We start from the raw sequence: 17,541 nt of genomic DNA on the forward strand, positions 1-17,541 counted from the left end.
GGACAAAGCAAATTTGACTGTGAAAAATGCCAAAGGGTTTTTAATTACTAACCTCTTTGATCACTTCCAAGTGTTTCAGCTGATGGTAAATATACTAAACAAGGATCATCTTTGTCGATGCTGGATAAAACTATTCTTTGCTTACTATCAATGGCTTTCCTGGAGATGAAATCATAGAACCATAATGTTTTGATGTGAACAATACATGTGTTTATATGCTGTAGTTCAATTTTTTTCTTTTCTAAACATCGTTTAACCAAACTGATTGTTTACATTCCTTTTTTTCGTCAGATTATGATAACTGAATTAGGACATTTTATTGAACTTCACACCAAAAGTCAAAATCATTACTCAGTTTAGTCTGCAAAAATCTGAGAAATCAGTTAACTTCACCTCCAGAATTCTTTTCATAGCTTCATATTGTTCCCTCCCTCATGACATTTTGTAAACTTTGAACAACAATTTTATTGATTAATTTGGATTCTACCTCTTTGAAGGTGTCAACTCAAACCAAGGAATTGTTCTGTGTGCCTTCTGAGAGATACTTACTTGAGTCCATTCATGTCCATAATTTTACAAAAGTTTGAAAAAATTTCTAGTTTGCTTTTGTATGAGAAACTAAATATTCTTGATGTGTTAACAACCACTAACCACTTGTAATGGAATAAAGTTATTTTGACCTGCAGATGAAAATCAGTTAAAGAGACAACCTTCACAGATTTGCCATGCTCCCAACATTTGGCTAATTGATAAAGTTCAGCAGTGGTAGTGCCCAAAATTGTATCTAGGAGGCAGGAACTTGAATCCTTTTGAAGCCTGAATTTTTTTTGGTTTCTTCGCTGGAATTGCTAAATTGCAGTCTTTCCAGGATTGTTTCTTTGCTTAATCAATCTGCCAGAGTGTTTACAAATAATTTTGAATACAAACCTGGCAACTCCACTTTGTGGTATCTTAGGTACATTGATACCAGATCTTCCAAGAGCTTCAAGTTCATTGGAGACAGAATTCAAGACAAACACCAGCACATCTGCCTGTCAACATAATCAAGTATCTAGTGTTTCTCTTTAACAACAGTTACCAACAGAACCAGCAAGTCATGTCACTGAACAATTTTAGTTTGAATATTTTTTCTTTTTTGAGAGAAAGAATTAGGAGTTACTTCATCGAGGGGTTGATGTCCATGATATTTAAACCTTTTAAGACAACTTCAGGGTAATTAAAGCAATGTTATATTATTATTCTCCCATTGCATTGTCAAGGTCCTCCCAGTTCAAACCCTTTTTGCCTCCACCCTCTCTCCCACAAACCAGTATAAAAATTGATATTAGCCAAGTATGTATCCATCTACGCTCAGTATAGAGTGCCCTTAGAATGTTTGTTGACAGTCATTCAAAACACGAGCCTTAAAATTTGATTTGTTGTTAACACTTTCATTTGGGAACGGATTAAGGAACCCTAAGCCTTAATGATCAAACACAAGGAGACTAAGGTCAAATTTCCAAGTCAAGTATCCAAATGAAATTCTTAGTACAATAGAGGTGCAGCTGTTGTTTATTTACAGCCTGCTTACACTTTGACAACTACCTCATTAACATCATTCATGATAATTCAAAATAAAAAATACTGTAATTGTATATTAACATTTTGCAGCTTGAAAGTAATTCAAGGCTGATTGACTTCATTTTCTGTTACTTCAAGAATTAAAACTTTTCAAAGATATAGTTTAACAACAATAATTCAGAAGTAGTTCAAGATATGCATATAACTTGAACTGTAATGCAAACCTTTCAAAACCTTTTCAAAGCAACAATTAAAGTTCTTATTTCTCTAAATAAACCAATATAAAAAAATAGATGGGGGAATTTTAAGCTTCATGAAGATCGAGTTTATTCAGTGTCACTTATAATGAAATCTGAATCAAGAACAAGACAAAAACCTATCGCTGAATAGTTTTTGTACAATTTTTGCATAACTTTGAAACGTACCATTGGGACTATGTATTGTCACTTAAATTGGCATCAATAATTAACGGAAGAAAGCGTGGACGAAAAATCAAAGATATTGGCGATATTTGTTGCAAATGGCAATTAAAAAAGATGACAAAGACTTCTTTTGATTTTAAAAGTCTTTAATCCTTTTTCACAAGCACTTTCAATTGTCCTGATTTGCCAAATTGCTATGGCACATAAAATAAATAAAGTAGCTTAATCCAACATGACCCGCGACCACTGTTTGTGTTGAACGGCGCGTGTGCTGAACTGGAAAACTATTTCTGTGGGCGAATAAATATTTTTAGGGACACACAGAGTTTGCCGACATTAAAATCAGTAAGCTTAACAGACAACATGGCAAGTTTTAGTTGTCATTTCGTTAAATTGCCAAATAACCTTTTATCTCGCTCAGCAGAGCTATTGCAAAAATCAAAACAGTGAGAAGAACTTAATATTTGGCGCCGATCAGGGCGAACTGTCTGTTCTTTTGTGGAAGGAAACTGAGAGGTTTGAGAACTCCTGACAAATGCAACCAAAGTTTAGCGCCAAAATAGTGCAGATTTATCGATTCTTTCGTTTTTTAGGTTTTAAAGCTGCATGCTTTCTGCAATGCAGAAAAGTTGGCGGTACTCGACAGAGCAAAAACATTTACTTTAAGTGCTTCTAAAAGTGATTCGCCTAATCGATTTCAAGCCATCAAAAATGCAAATATAAGAACCGGACGACGGCTAACAAAACTTGAAAATTTGAGTGAAAGCTGTTTTGTCGCCTTCAGATGTAAATTAACATTTTGCGTGTACGTCCTTGCTTAAGAATATAAATACTGTCATCTTAAATTGCCTCCCAAGAAGTGCGGTTGTCATTTGCAAAACGCGAAATCGTTGTACAAAGAAAATATTGTAGTACCGTTTAGTTAGCTTGACCAAAGTTAAAAATAATGCAATTCTGCGGCAGTCCTTGGGGCGTAAACTGGGATACAATATAAGTTTACATAAATTACACGTTCAGCGTGCAGAAGTTCATGTGCGATAAATGTTTGACGTAAAGTTGACGGCTTGCATTGTTGCGAAGTGTCTCGGTTTACAAATTTCACAGTATGACTGAATTTCGTCTCTTCGTTGCTTCAAATTTCGCTGGGTCACGGATGACTAGTGACTAGGAGAGAAAGATGTTTACAACAAAAGAAAGCTCTCATCGGTGAGGTGCATTTTGCCAACAGGTCAGGCATTAATTTCTGCGATGACAACTAATAGAAGTTGCCGCCGCAATTTAAGTGGAAAAATTTGGAAGATCGGAGGAAATATCTTAGTACAATTTTGCAAAACGTGAACGGAATAAAAAATGTGTATATTATGATAAAGAAAAAAAATTAATGAATCCGCAACTATAGTTGGTTTCCACAAAACGTAAACAAACTATATATTGCGGGTGGGAAGCTGAGCGCACGTTATTAACTTAAGCTTACCACTCGCGGTAGGAGCAGATGGAGAGCTCTTTCAGCGCTTTCTTTCAACGACTTCATGTCGATCGCTAAAGTCAGGCAAGAAAGAACATCCTAAAAATAAGATAAGACAAACAAAGGGGTTCACTGAGAGTATCATTCGCCTGGCAATAAATAGTTTCCTAAATCACATAGAAAGAGATAACAGCGTTGAAATGAAAGGTATTCATACAGAAAAATGGCAAACTGACATTTATTTTTTTTGGCGGTATCACTGCGGTAGATAGTTCGTGCCGAATGCGTTTTAAAATTCGTAGTTTAAAACGCAATTTGCGTGTATGTAAATCTCCGTGTCTCTAAAATACTGATGCGATGACAACCTAAAAGCTACAGTGTTAAAATAAGGTTCCCAGCTAAAGCTACTTTGCATTTGCTAATCACGAGCTCCACTTTTACCTGAGCGGCTGCTGTCAAATGCATGCTGCATCGCATCGCTTCGCTTCTGTCACCTTTCCTTAGTTTCTTAAACATGTTCGCCAGCGACAACACAGCTGGAACTAGCATATGAAGGAAGAGCAGGACCATTCTCGGCCTGTGGTAAATTTTCGGGCCGATTTAGTATGCTTCATCGTTTCTGAGCATTACAAACTGGTTCAAAGTTTATGACTATGCAAATTAAATTCTCAAAACACAACAGCCCGACTGTTCCATATATGGTGAACAGGTCGCGAGTGCTCGCATGTGATTGGTTGCAAGAATTCGCGCTAAATTTTTCTGTCGCTTGCCGGTGAACGAAGTGTTTTGGTTAATTTTTCCTCTTCTCTTGCACAAATGATCCAAGAGGCTTAGTGTAGAGATGAGGTTTTTTTCAATTCTCTACTTTTGATGCCTACATGAGACGCCGCTAGGAAACTGCGCTTCATTTTCTCGACAGGCGTCCTTTGCAAGGCTAATAACCACTTGGTGGCGAGTAAATTAGACAGTCAGTCGATGGTAGATCACATTCACAAAGTGGTGTGAAGTATGAAATTAAAAATATACCTTTATTGAAATTTAATTCGTTCACAGTTGTGATTGGCAGAATTTTGGCTCTATTTTGCTTTAATTTTCTCCCTTCTATCGATATCATTTTGTGAAATTCCTCAGAGAGACATAATTTCCCGCAAAAAACAAGCACGCAAAACAAGGAAAAAAAAAAAGGAAAAAAAAATACATAAAAGGTTAGCCGGCCAACGCATTTTCCGCGTTATAATTGAAATGAAGAAATGCAATGAGGCTATGCCATTACCGCTGAATGATTGATTCTGCCACTAACATCCCAATTTCCCTGTGAAAATGTCAAGGCGATAGAGAATTACTTCTTTCAAGCGTTGCCTTGAATACACTTTTGAAAACTGAGACCATCTTTCACAATACAATCTCATATATTATCACAAAACTTCGCGTTTATTTGATTCCTGTGGCAATGCTGTTTATTTGATCACCTGATCAAGTTGTTCAGCCGGATCAGTGGTATCAAAGCTCAAGATTTGACAACAAACACGATTTCTATCGCATAACGTTCACTGGCTCGCGTATTTTTCCCGTATGAACGTTGTTAAGTACCTTCACAATGACGGCCTTTAACGCGCTTCTAACTGAAATGAAAACAACAGTCGCCGCGCTTTAAGCGTCCTTACAAAAACCAAAATGAAATATCTTTGTTTATCTATTTCTTTAGAATATCGAAGTTTAATAAGAAAAGGGTTGCTTCCTCCTGACAATGCATCTGTTGTAAAGTTTTTGGCATATGATAATTTCGGAGATACATAACAAGTTGTATTATCACGGCGAAAAGGACTTTTTGTTGTTACCATTTTTCTTCACGATAATTTACATAAACTCTTTTTAAACCCCAGCTGAGACAAAAATTATCGATAACACCTCGGGGATGTAACACTTATCAGATGAAAAATCAAACGAGTATTTTAAACTCATTTTTCATCAGTATTTATTTCATTACATTTCATGCCACGACTGCACAAGTCTTTTGAGATCGATCGACTGAAGTCGCTCGCTAAAAGCTTTCTTGTAAGTTGACGCGGGTTGAGAGGAAACCTTTTTTCCTCTCTTTAATAATATTTTTTAATCGCTCAAAGCGTTTTGGGGAACGAATTTACCAAAAAAATATACACAACTTACCTTATCGATGACTTTCTCCATCGCAGCAACTCTCAAATTTAATTGTATTAGCCAACTCTATGTCTCTGTCTTTCATAAATCCCTCTTTGCCTTAGCCAATAAAATGCAATAAGAAAACCCTGTTATGGTTACTTGGAATTAAAACACTGTTGACCACACTTTCCACTTTTAAAATATTACGAAATACATCGAGTCTAATCAGCCGCCCGTGTGTAGTTCCCTTTGTGTCTATCAATTTTCATTGTCCTCCTGTCTATACTGCCTTATACTAATGCACCGCTAATACCCGTACTTAGGTTGTACATAAGTTAGCATTTTGAGCACTTACTGATAATGAAACATATCGAAAGGGGTTTGGCCGTTATTTTACTTGAAATTTTGCCATTAATTACAACTTGCTCGTGTTGAAAGTACTCACTTCAAGAAGCGAATTATGAATAAAAATTAAATGCGTTTCCTAATCCAAGTTAATTATTTAGCCGACACCAACTGCAATTTTGTTCTGACGCCCCAAACCACCCCTCCCCCGAACGATTACAGTAACACCCACGAAGGTAATGACAATGACAAGGATACAAATTATGGTCTAGGAAGATTATCAAAACCATCAAACTGCACTTGACATAGGTAAGACATATTTGCGATAAGAAAAGAAAACGAGAAAAGAGAAAAAAGAAAAAGAACAAAAGATTGATAAAGAACTGCCAAGCGTGAGCTGATTCCGTCTGAAGGTGTACAGGAAAAGAATATGAACGGATGAAACAAAGTTGGATGACAAACCATACAAACAGACATGGATGAATGTTTCACCAGGCTTAGAAACCATTTATTTTCATTTACATTATCGTGCAGAAGAGACAATTAAGGCAATGCCATCGACGGAAATATTTCAAAAAAAAAAAAAGGAAAAAAAGATAAAAAAAGAAACACTGGAACTGAATGGCAAATCCTTTCTTCTTTATTTGAATACGTTAAGTTACTGCTCAAGGATTTACATATGACTACTAACAGTTATTCTAAAAAACCCAAGTAGTGAGCCGCATAGCCAGTGTTATATTCCCTATTACTGGAGAATATCAAACAGATAAGGGAACCGTGAACGAGGACAAGGCGAAAGAGTTTCTGGATACAGCGGTCCCCGGGAATTGAGGTGCACGTGCACCTCGTTCCCAGACTTTTCGTGGGCGCTAGGATATTTATGCTTCACTGATCTTACAAGCTATCGATTTGCGCCTAGGAATGAGTAGAAAAAGAGGCACTTTTTCTATTGTCTAGGAGTGAGTGTGTAATACATGAAGCTGTCTGTCTCAAAAGTTCGGTAGAATGGTAGAGCTACCTCAAGTCCGTGTTGGGTGGGGGTGGGGGTGGGGGGGGGTGTTAGGTGGCGTCTAAATATTATCTGGAAGCTGAAACTTTCAAAGACATGTATCTTTGACATAGTCTTTGTTTGCCCATGCTTGACAGTGGGGTGATCGAGAGCCAGCCAACTTAGTAATCTGTCCCAGACGTTCAACAAGTAAAACAGCGCGAAATCCGTGTGAAATAGCAAACAGCGCGATAGTTAATATTACGGTAGAACGAAAAACGAGCGAGGTCTAGGTCGGGTCGGGTCACGTAAAGAAATTACCTGCACCTTACTTAGTTTTTTCATCCCTTTGCTACCACCTCAGTCCCCGTTTGTTATTGCGCTTCGTTTCGCTTACTGAACGGCTACAATAGGTGCCAAACACTTAGAAACCTTGGGAGTTCACAGAGAGCCTAAGCGGTAATCATGACACAGTTTTCTGTCTTTTCTATATTACATTTTGAGTGATTTTTTCGTAATTCTAACGCCAAATTCAGACTGGAAATTATTAATAAATATTATGTCATGTTTATGATGGAAAGCGTTTTTTTTTATATATAAAATTGAAATCATAATCTTCGCAGCCCACTCAGACATGAAAAAAAATATAAAATTCGTTCTGATAAGCCAAGAAGCCCCGAGAGAGACGTTCACGGCCTATTCAATTTTTTAGAGGTAACATTGACCCGAAATTTACATTAATCGCTCTTCGTATGTTACTGCAGTTCTAACAATAAAAACAAAGGTTAGAAGTCGAAGATCTCAGAAATTTTGAAATCATTGGAAATCGGCTTAAATGAGGCTTAAAAAATATTGAAAAACCTCCTTCTGTTTATAATGAGCCAAGAGATTCTCTTGGGTGAAAGCGCGTCACATCAGTGCGGACGTCTGGGGAGACTTACCTCTAACTACCGCGTGAAGCTTTAATGAACAAATCCCGGTCACTGAACTGACTGTTCCACCATTTATGTCTGTAATTTTTTCTGAAAGGATTGTATGACTCCTGTTGAAGTCTGCTATGATGTTTTCGAAGCTGAAATGGTAAACGATTTTAAAAGCCAAGAATCCTGGCTATGATGCGTTATCACATATTAGTGTCGTGATGTACGTCTTTACAGAACATCTTATAGATACGGTGCAGCCCAGAAGGCGTTTTGGCTAAGTGACGAGTTTTATCTGCTGGATAAATTGGTATTCAGATCTGAAAGTTTTAAGGGATTTTTAAAGCGTTTCCGCTTAAAAAAGAATAATTCTAATTGATTTTTCCTTTCAACTGAAACGAGATGATGTTTCGATGGAGAAATGTACTTGTGGTTGATTTGAAAAACATCAATGAAAGTTATCAGGAACTGGCTCAAATAATTTATAAAAAAACTGCTTTCCTGCACCATATACAATCAATTATCACTCTAGCTGCATGGGTTCTGATTTGTGTTGACGACATTAGGCGCGTCATTATGTCGAAGCCAATCCATTTTAAAATGTTTTTTATCTAAACTGAAAATTTATCTGATTTTAGCTTGCAATTCACTTATCAAACGAAGCCAGGGATGAGAACAGTATGTTTTTTTCCAATAGGGGTGGGGTGGGGGGGTTGTCCTTGAGAGAACCTCCGTGGTTCATATTACGCCACGGTAGGGACAAATATTAATCTCAGTTTAATTGTAACTTAGAACTGCTTGGCTGTGGAAGGTCCAGGTACGAAACTCGATTGATATCCGACAGGAAGCCATTATAAAAGATTCCTTCGTTGCGTGACAAAATTAATCAATGCTTTAAATGCTTGGTACAGTATCATCACCAAAACGAGTGTAGAAATGATCGAAGAACCAAACTATCACTAATTCTTAGATTTTGTACATCACCCTGACTCATGAGCAGTATTGTCAGGAAGGGTAAAGTAGAAAACGCGCGTCAGTGAAGGAAATTTCAAAAAAAAGTTTGATTTTCACAAGAACGAAATTTACTATTTAATAAACTAATTTTTTCTGGTTAGGAATAAACTTACTATTAAATTAAATCACTTTAAATATCATTTCTCTCAGTTCAGTACAGCAGTAAACGAACCCGCATGTTTACAATTTGTTTATTTAATATAATTTATCAGAAGTAAAATGGTTTATATTCTCCTTGCATCTACGTATACATGTATGCAAAATTCATTAAAAAATGTTACATCAACGATTTTGACGCGTACAAACATATTTTTTTCACATCCAACTATAAAGACGTACATATCATAAACATGTTAAATATTAATCAAGGATGATTCTAGAAACGGCTAAAAAGTTCAAAGAACTCCAGAACCTCTCTGCAATTCGTGCCATGTGGCACAAAAAGTCCAGGCCCAGTGCACATATAATTTAACCAATAAGCCGCAAGTAAAGTGAAATTCTAATTCTCAATATGTAATGAGCCCTTCCAAGCCACTTCGATGTTCTCTTTGCTAAACACCAACTTAATTAAAATTTCCCCAAAGATTTGAGCCTATTGCACTTAATTGAAATTCATCTTTAACCTTGAGCCTATTTCCATCTGTCTCAAAAAACCTTAGATTAAAGAGGGTCTCAATGAGATGACGGCCTTTACGGCTAACGGCTAACGGCTAAAATTTAGGTCAAGGCTAACGGTTACTATCTTTCTTTCGTTTGTTTTTTGTTTTTTAGGTTATTATCATTTTTTTTTTAAGACCAAGGTTACATTTTGTCAACTTTTAGGCCTAACGGCTAAATGTTTTGGCCGTTTTACGGCTCTCTAGCCCAGAACTGTGATGTAATGATTCCTTATGTTTTTTTTTTCTTTGATCACTGTTCTAATGGTTCTACTAACGGTAGTAATCACCAGTCCAACTGGTATTGGAGCGATTTCGATTGAGTGTCGGAAGTAAGCTTCTATTGCAATGGTTTTGATTGGTCCAAAAAAACTCCCGCCACTTTCTCAACCAATCAAAACCAAACCAATCGCGACTTGGAAGCTCGCGTTTAATTTTCCCACGCTCCAGACAGTTTTTATTTTGGATTAAGTGGTTCTCTCTACTGATAACAGCTACGAACGTTCAACCTGGTTTCTAGGTCTACAGATAAGAATGAGAGTTTGAATGCCGTGACCACTTAACTAGATAACAATTCGTTCTCCTAGGCAAGAATACCGCCTTCTTTTGATATACATGTTTTATCATGCACACTAGCTGCAGCACGTTTTCCAATTTTTTCCGTTTCCATTTTTATGCTCCTCGATAGTTCTATTAGAGGTTTGTGTTCTTGATTTCTCTTTTATGGGGGGCAAAGTTTGGTTGGAACGGCTGAACAAATGTCCTGGTCTGTTGGACCGTCCTCCCGATGAGTTGACCCCATTGCTTGCAAGCCGGCTGGCAAATCGTTGAGCTCTATTCCGTATACAACAGAGAGACCTTACTATAGAGGCATAGTGGTCATCTAAAGCACCATAGCAAATCGGATTTAACGCATTTGGAAACCACATAAGCAGGTATATGTAGTGGTAGAGGATTCCTAAATACTTCCAGGTCATTGCCATCGGATAGTATGACACAACAAGGTAGAAAGTCGTGTAAGGCACATAACAAAGAACGAAAACTATGACAACAACGGCGAGCATGCGCAAAAACTTTCTCTCGAGCTCATTTCTTTTCCGTAAAGAAAAGTCGTCTATGCTTTTCTTTCTGGATGCCACACTGTGGTATGATGTAGACCCTTGACTGTCTCTTCTGTCCTTTCGAAAACCAAGCGCTAATGACATCTGTCGAAGTTTGTAAGCAATTACAATATACAATATAACTATGATAACAATGGGCAAGAAGATGTTGATGACATATTGGAATATGGTGTACATATTTCTGAAGAACTCATGATCCTCTCTCGTCTTTCCAGGGAATATTTCGTCGCATGTGTAACTGGTTTTACCGTTGTCCTTCACTCCATTGAATACAAGTTGTCTGGCACCAAATGAAGGTAACACGCAGAGAAACGCTATCAGCCATATAAGCAAGATGATCAATGCTACTCTACTCTTTCCTGGTTTAGACTTGAACGGAAAAACTACAACCACAAAGCGATGAACTGCAATTGCAACCAAAGTGTTGGTGGTGACCAGGTAGAACATTGTCAAGCTGGGGTTGACAAGCTTGCACATAACAGATCCCATGCTCCACTCCTTTTGCCACTCCATGACAAGTATGTAGGGTAAACACAGCATTGTTCCAATATCAGAGACAGCCAGGTTTGTGATTAAAAAATAGGTACACGTGCGCATGCGTCTGTGACGGAATGGAATGATGCAGACGGTGGCGTTCCCGACAATGGCGAATATAAAAACTATGCAGTATATTACGTACCTAATTGTCCTTGAAGACTGTGGCTCAGGCACAAAATTGTAGAAAGGTGTAGCAATGTTATTCTGACTTAAATTTACTTCCAGCGTTGAGTTTATTTGGCTAACGTTCATCGTTGATTTCAAAATTTTTCAGTCCTTGAAAATCGTCTCTTGAAATAAGTAAGAGTGGCAACCTGTGTAACAAAGAAAAGTGTGAGTATGCCATAAAACTTGCCAGACAATGCCAAAAAGTTACTTTTCTATGCACCAAGAAAACTCGGGTGAATCCGCGGGTAATAATAGATAGGAAGATAAGCCGCAATGTATCTTCACCAGAACAATTCTTAGTCGTAGCCAAAGGTTACGTACCGAGAAAGATAGATTTATGTCATTGATAGAGTGAGAAATAATATATTGTGAGCAGAGCTGAAAGTAAGGAGTGGATATTAACGCACCACGATCTATATAAGAGAAACCGTTGAGTTTAGTGAGGCTTGATATTACCATTTGAAGATGATCGGTAAAAATCTAGACAGGGAGGACGGAACAAACTAAACAATCATATATGTTACAATGGAGGTGTGCGCGCAATTCAACAGTGTTTGGGGAAGGAGTTGAGGACTCGATTTCACTAAAGCCTTAAAAGGCCGTAAGACCTGCAACGCAGTTTAAGCTAGATTTTAGGCCAGCTAATTTTGACTAGGTAGAAATTCAGGTATACTCAAGGACAAACAAAACTGTATGTAGCCAGGACCTATGTAACGTGGTTCCTGTCATGATTCAACGCGCGTATCATAATAAAATTGCCTGATTTTTACTGTAATATTAATGATTACTTTTCAGAGATTAGCAGGTCTTGCCTTCTCTAGTAAGAACATGATTTATACTAGCGAACGCAGTGTTAATATTATAGAGAACTAACTACCCCCAAAGGCTTTGCCGACCTTTTATAGCTTTTTTTTTTGACAGATTTCAACCTTCATGGCGAATTGCGACGTGATCAGTAACAAGGTGAACGTCAAGAGCCAGTACTCATTCGTTGAATTATTTCGATCACTGACGAGCGCCATCGCAGGTACGTGCAGGGCGGGAGTACGGATAAAGTAAGTTTTCTCTTCATTTTAGAGCTAAATAACTTAAAAAAAGAGATAATAGCTTGACATGAGATTATTAAAGATTTGACTCACCGTGTGGCCAGTCGTATTTGTAAGTTAGTTCCCTTTTTGTAATACACAATCTCTACTGAACCATAGGAGGTCTATTGAAAGCTAATTGATTTGTATAGCCAAAGGGTATCAGTGAAACATCAAGGTTTAAGCATACTTATTTGGATCAGTCGTCAAAAGTGGCCCTCTGATTGCCGTCGAAGTCTTCACCAAATCGAACTCAGATATTCTGCCATGAACAACGTGCATACAGACATGAATAAGTACAGATTTTGAGACTCGACCATAATATATTGTTTATCACCGTTATCCCTTGTTTTTAATAGAATGATTGATTGATCTCAATTCGACAGAGGGACATCAAGGTCAGGCGGCAAATTTTATTGACGTCACAATTCGTTAATATATTATAAAAGATTATTTGATGAAATACAAGGCTCAAATGAAACGCATAATCAGTCAACTGTAACCCTTGACACTGTTAACTAAAATTTGATTTGCAGGGTGGTTCTCACGATCCAAAATTAAATTTCTGGCATGGCATTTTGATTTATCTTTTACAAAAGGTACATTTTGGCAAACGGCTTATACCCAATTTTCTGTCGCTGTCTTAATTACTCTCCTAGCTGGAATGTTAGGCAAAGTACACTGAAAGTAAGTGGGAAATACTGATTTCTATCAGTTTTACAGTTTATATCGGGTTAACGTGCAAAAGTAACTTGAAAGTAAAGCGTTCAGCTGTTAAGACTATAGCTTAATTATGAGTGTGAGAGGTCAATTTTCAGCTGGATGGTTATCAAAGCTGGGAACCACGGCAGTATTAAAATAAAATGTTATTGATAACAGAGTTGTATAAAAAATGAACAATGAATTCAAACAAGCTTCATGAGATGGATGTAAATTTTTCTTATGTACACAAACTGACTTTGAGAAACCTGGGAGTTGGCTTCAAGTTATAAAACAAATCCAAAATATTTAGCTGAAAAAGAGGACAAAAAATTTAAAGAAATGTTATAATCAAAGAATCTACAGTAACGCAGAACTCATTTTGTTCTCATTAAATTAAATGCTCGGTTTATTAAGATGTCGGTAATTACGAATTAATGTGAGATGCCTTGAGCGATAAACTACGGGCCTGTTTCATCGCAAAGATTAAAGTGCTGTTTAAATCTATCTTGGTTTCATTTGATCTGATAGCTTACAACTATCTTTTTACAATTCATCTATTTAGCGCAGCTATTGCCATGCGATACCTACGATTGTTACACAGACTTCTTCGATACTTTGGAGTAGTTCCGAATCATACCATAAAGGAATAATTTTAGAAACTCGTGGGCATAAAATAATGAAGATGTCACGTCTAATATAGGAATTTAGCCAGACACCGCTCATATCGTCATTTCAATGTGAAATATCAGATATCCAAGCATTTAAAACGTAGCTTTTATGTATAAAATCAAAGTAACTCACATACATTTAGCACCAGTAGTTCTACAAAAAGGGACGAGTGATTATCCAGTTTTGTGCATGCATAATCAGCTAATTTGATTTTAATTTTCTTTCAAGGTTGAGTGCTCACCTCTCAAAGAGCTGTAAAAGCCTAACTTTTCTTCTATTTGTCGTCAACATCAGTATGTTTACCACTGCGAGACGGGAATATCAGAAATCATAAATCATCAGGTTGGCACATTTGACAAACTTTGCCAGAACACATTTCACTGGACATAAAAGTAATTTCAGTAACCATTCAGGTAAAGCAGGTCAGTGACAAAGTGATATGGATATGACTTTTTAAGAATAAATAACAGAAAACAAGATCGAAAATATGAGACACAACTTGAAAGGCGCATTAAAATCGACGTTAGAAAACAAGATATTACACTTGGCAATTGCTTACAGCTATTTTAACACAAAACATGCAATTAATTAGGGCTGAATTCCTGGTTAGAGTCCAAACTTGTCGACAATCGAATGAAAAATGATGTCTAGCGGACATAAAACCACAAACGACATTCATTGCAAAATAATGATCCCTTCAGACAAAAAAAAAAATCTTGGATGTTTTTCTTCCTGTTTTTGTTAACAAATTTAATAATTTATAACTTTTGATGAATTAGTTTGTGCTGTGTAACACGCGAACATAGCGCATGCAGAATAGAAAGCTCTGGCCGAATATATATGAAATGAAATAGCATGGAAATCGTAGTTACATCATGAAATATCTATGTTTCCACTGCACCAATGAGATATTTTATTAGGCTCTTGCAACACTTTGCTCTCTTATACCATATCATGTGATGATTTGGACGTTAGCCCTGATCAAATATGAACACGGCTACTTTAAACCTTTCTTCCGTGCATGTCACGTCACCAGCCTGTACTCCTTTCTCTGAACAAATAATTGTGCTCGATTTAGACTAACCAAAATTTTAAACGACCCCTCCTAGTCAGCTTTGTTTTTGAGCCTTTTAATCACACTGAGCTACAACTGCGCCAGTCTTTAACGCAAGAATAAGTTAAAAAGCGCATTCTCTGTTGAAAAGTCGCACAACAAAATGATTCCTAACACATTTGTGATAAAGATGGAGAGGTATGTCCAAGGTCCTCGGGAATCGTGCATCACAACGATCACAAGTACACTGCAGTAGCGTGCAGATGAGTGTTATATAAGGGCCCTGTTTTTCACAAAAATAACCTACGGCTTTACTGAGGTCACTTGTTACTAAACATCAATTAGTTTTTACGAAACAAGTATCCATTCGGTTCACTACACTTACTTACCGGATGATCTTTAAAACAGCAACGCCACCGATGTCAGCTACTTTTGAAAGAAAGCGACATCAGTTTTGTTTGATTTACCGCTCCGGGTAAAGAGACTTATTGAAGTTGTTATTGTATGGCACTGGAGTAAATAGGAAAATACTGCTTACGCCGAAAACGACCTCCCACGGCGTTCGGCATGCCAATAAAATGGCACGAATTTCCTTAAATCTACCCAGGACGTCATTAAAAAGAATCACCAGAAAGACACCGTTGTACTCACAAGGAACTCGTGCGAAGACTCTTTCCCTCACAGGATGACACCATTTGTACTTTTTGTTTTTTCATGCTGTCAAAGACATTTTTTTGCCCTCTGCACCTGACCAGTTTTATGAATGACATCTTAACCTTTCATAGAATTAGTACGTATGAAAAGTCTTTGTTTTGCTGACAATCTTTATACTCACAGGATAAAAGAAATTTAAGACTCTTGAGATTATAAACAAAGCGTTCCATAATGTAATAAGACTTAGCCAGGGTCTATTGAGTTCTGTGATAGGATATTTTTTCTATAACCTGTCCGCCATTTCTTTCAGGTCAACCATTATTTTGCAACAACAGATTTGGTATCTCAGTAATGCTTTAGATGTAGTATAAATGCTTCAGACTGATTTTCCTTAAAGCCGAATTGAAGGGATCTGTTCCATTTGTAATGGTAATGATAATGAATTATTTTTAGTTAAAATTTGTGCAAATATTTACGGCTTTTGTTAGATAACGAGTGGAGCTAACGGACCTTTATTAACCTTTCATAGACTTAATCTGCTCTAATTCACCTCGATAAGTTTATTTATGATCTTTACTTTGTACTCAAGGACTTTGAATTGTAAACTTCGTTATGGAGGCGGAAAGAATTTGTTCTGGCCATCCATCAACCTTTTTCGCATTGTGTTTGTCAGTTGACAGTTTTTTTCTCCCGAGGAACTCACTTCAGAACGCTAGTAAGCCGAGCACTAGCAAGTCAACCAGTGTAGTGCTCTTCATTCTTCGGTCAATATTTACAACAAATTATTTTAATAGCTTTTTTTTTAAAGGCGACACATAAAGATAATTATAAATCCTTTATTCGATCTCTATTATCAGGTTAAAATCAACATCACAAAAGATGTTCTTGACCAAAATAATAATTTTCTGTTCATTGTCTGAGTCATTTCCTCACATTAGTTCCTCAAACCGACGACTTTAGCAAGCTAAAACTTGCGTGCAAGATTAGCCAAATAAAAGATTGATATGACATGATCCGTAAGTAATTATGAAAGAAATTATTCAACGGTTCAACGAAAAAAGATCTACCTTACCTAGTAGATGTCCACCGCACTGATATCGAATGCAAACGTTTTAAAAACAATTTTCATCCATTTTTTTCCTCCTTAATTTGAATTGGGTTACGGTTGCAGCATTTGATGGGATAAAAATCCCTTAGAAGTATATCTGAGAGGAGGAAAAGCTTTTTTTGTATAAAAATTTATTCGACTCAGCTGTGGCTGAATTCTGTGTGGTAAAAGGGAGGGTAAAACAACAGAGGCCGCAAACCTTCTAAAGCGTAGGTACGTTCAACGAGTAATCCAAATTACTGAAATAACAACTTAAAGAATGCAAACAATGATAGAAAATAAAAATTAATCACGAAATCAGGTTTCTAAATACTCTTATGATGTAACTCATCGTTTCGTAAATTTCTCTAAAAGCACTCCACACACTGAAGCAAGAAACAAGCTAATTTCTCTGATAAGACAACACGCTGTGATCATCTTTTATCTAAAAGAAAAATGCCTGTAGGAGCTGATTACCCCATTTCCCCGTCCTCTCGCCTCCAGAAATTTGAAGTTTTTTCTCAGTAAATGAATGATCTTTGACCATAAAAAATTCTGATTATACAGTCTCGCGAGCATAGTGACCTCACACGACCCACCATGAGCTCAATATAATACTGACACTTCCATTGCACAAAGTGCATTAAATACATCATCTGCTTTTTTGTGCACACAATATCTCTTTGTTCTGATATCTAGAACTGATCTACTCCAAATGAAATAAACTCGAAAACAAAAAATTGATATCCATGATGCGAATGACCAAAGAGATGTTTAGCCGAGAGCACCAGCTTAGCAAAAGGAAACATTTTCCAGAACACGTACGGGTTCCTGATTTCAAAATTACGAGTAGCCACAAACAATGACTCGATAAATCCTGGTACAGACATTGATCAATGCGACCATTAATGACCAACCCATCCGCGACTTAATTAAGAGTTATTATGAAAATAAG

At 37.0% G+C, this 17,541-nt stretch overlaps 2 protein-coding genes across 3 annotated transcripts in view; both read right to left on the reverse strand.

Annotated features, from left to right (window-relative positions):
- Positions 1 to 5,883, reverse strand: part of LOC113664716 (cGMP-dependent 3',5'-cyclic phosphodiesterase) — a 26,186-nt gene extending 20,303 nt beyond the window's left edge. The window contains exons 1-4 of one of the 2 annotated variants that reach the window (XM_027180343.2): positions 5,614 to 5,883; positions 3,457 to 3,546; positions 928 to 1,031; positions 53 to 159 (exon numbers count right to left, since the gene is read on the reverse strand). In XM_027180343.2, coding sequence (XP_027036144.2) covers positions 53 to 159; positions 928 to 1,031; positions 3,457 to 3,546; positions 5,614 to 5,634 — 322 coding nt within the window. In that variant the 5' untranslated portion in view covers positions 5,635 to 5,883. Of the gene's footprint in view, positions 1 to 52; positions 160 to 927; positions 1,032 to 3,456; positions 3,547 to 3,888; positions 4,118 to 5,613 lie in introns of those variants that run through there. The other variant, XM_027180342.2, reaches the window with a different exon arrangement.
- Positions 5,884 to 9,028: 3,145 nt separating this feature from the next.
- On the reverse strand, positions 9,029 to 11,419 carry LOC113664719 (RYamide receptor). Its single transcript, XM_027180346.2, has one exon. It carries the CDS (start codon positions 11,417 to 11,419, stop codon positions 10,142 to 10,144), a length of 1,278 nt encoding a protein of 425 aa, XP_027036147.2. The 3' UTR covers positions 9,029 to 10,141.
- Positions 11,420 to 17,541: the final 6,122 nt, after the last annotated feature.

Source organism: Pocillopora damicornis, chromosome 13 (assembly GCF_964200805.1).
Source record: "Pocillopora damicornis chromosome 13, jaPocDami1.2, whole genome shotgun sequence".
NCBI classification, from domain to species: domain Eukaryota; kingdom Metazoa; phylum Cnidaria; class Anthozoa; order Scleractinia; family Pocilloporidae; genus Pocillopora; species Pocillopora damicornis.

What these genes read in the sequence shown, in the direction of transcription:
- LOC113664719 (XM_027180346.2), bottom strand. Translation starts at nt 11,419, where the DNA reads ATGAACGTTAGCCAAATAAACTCAACGCTGGAAGTAAATTTAAGTCAG.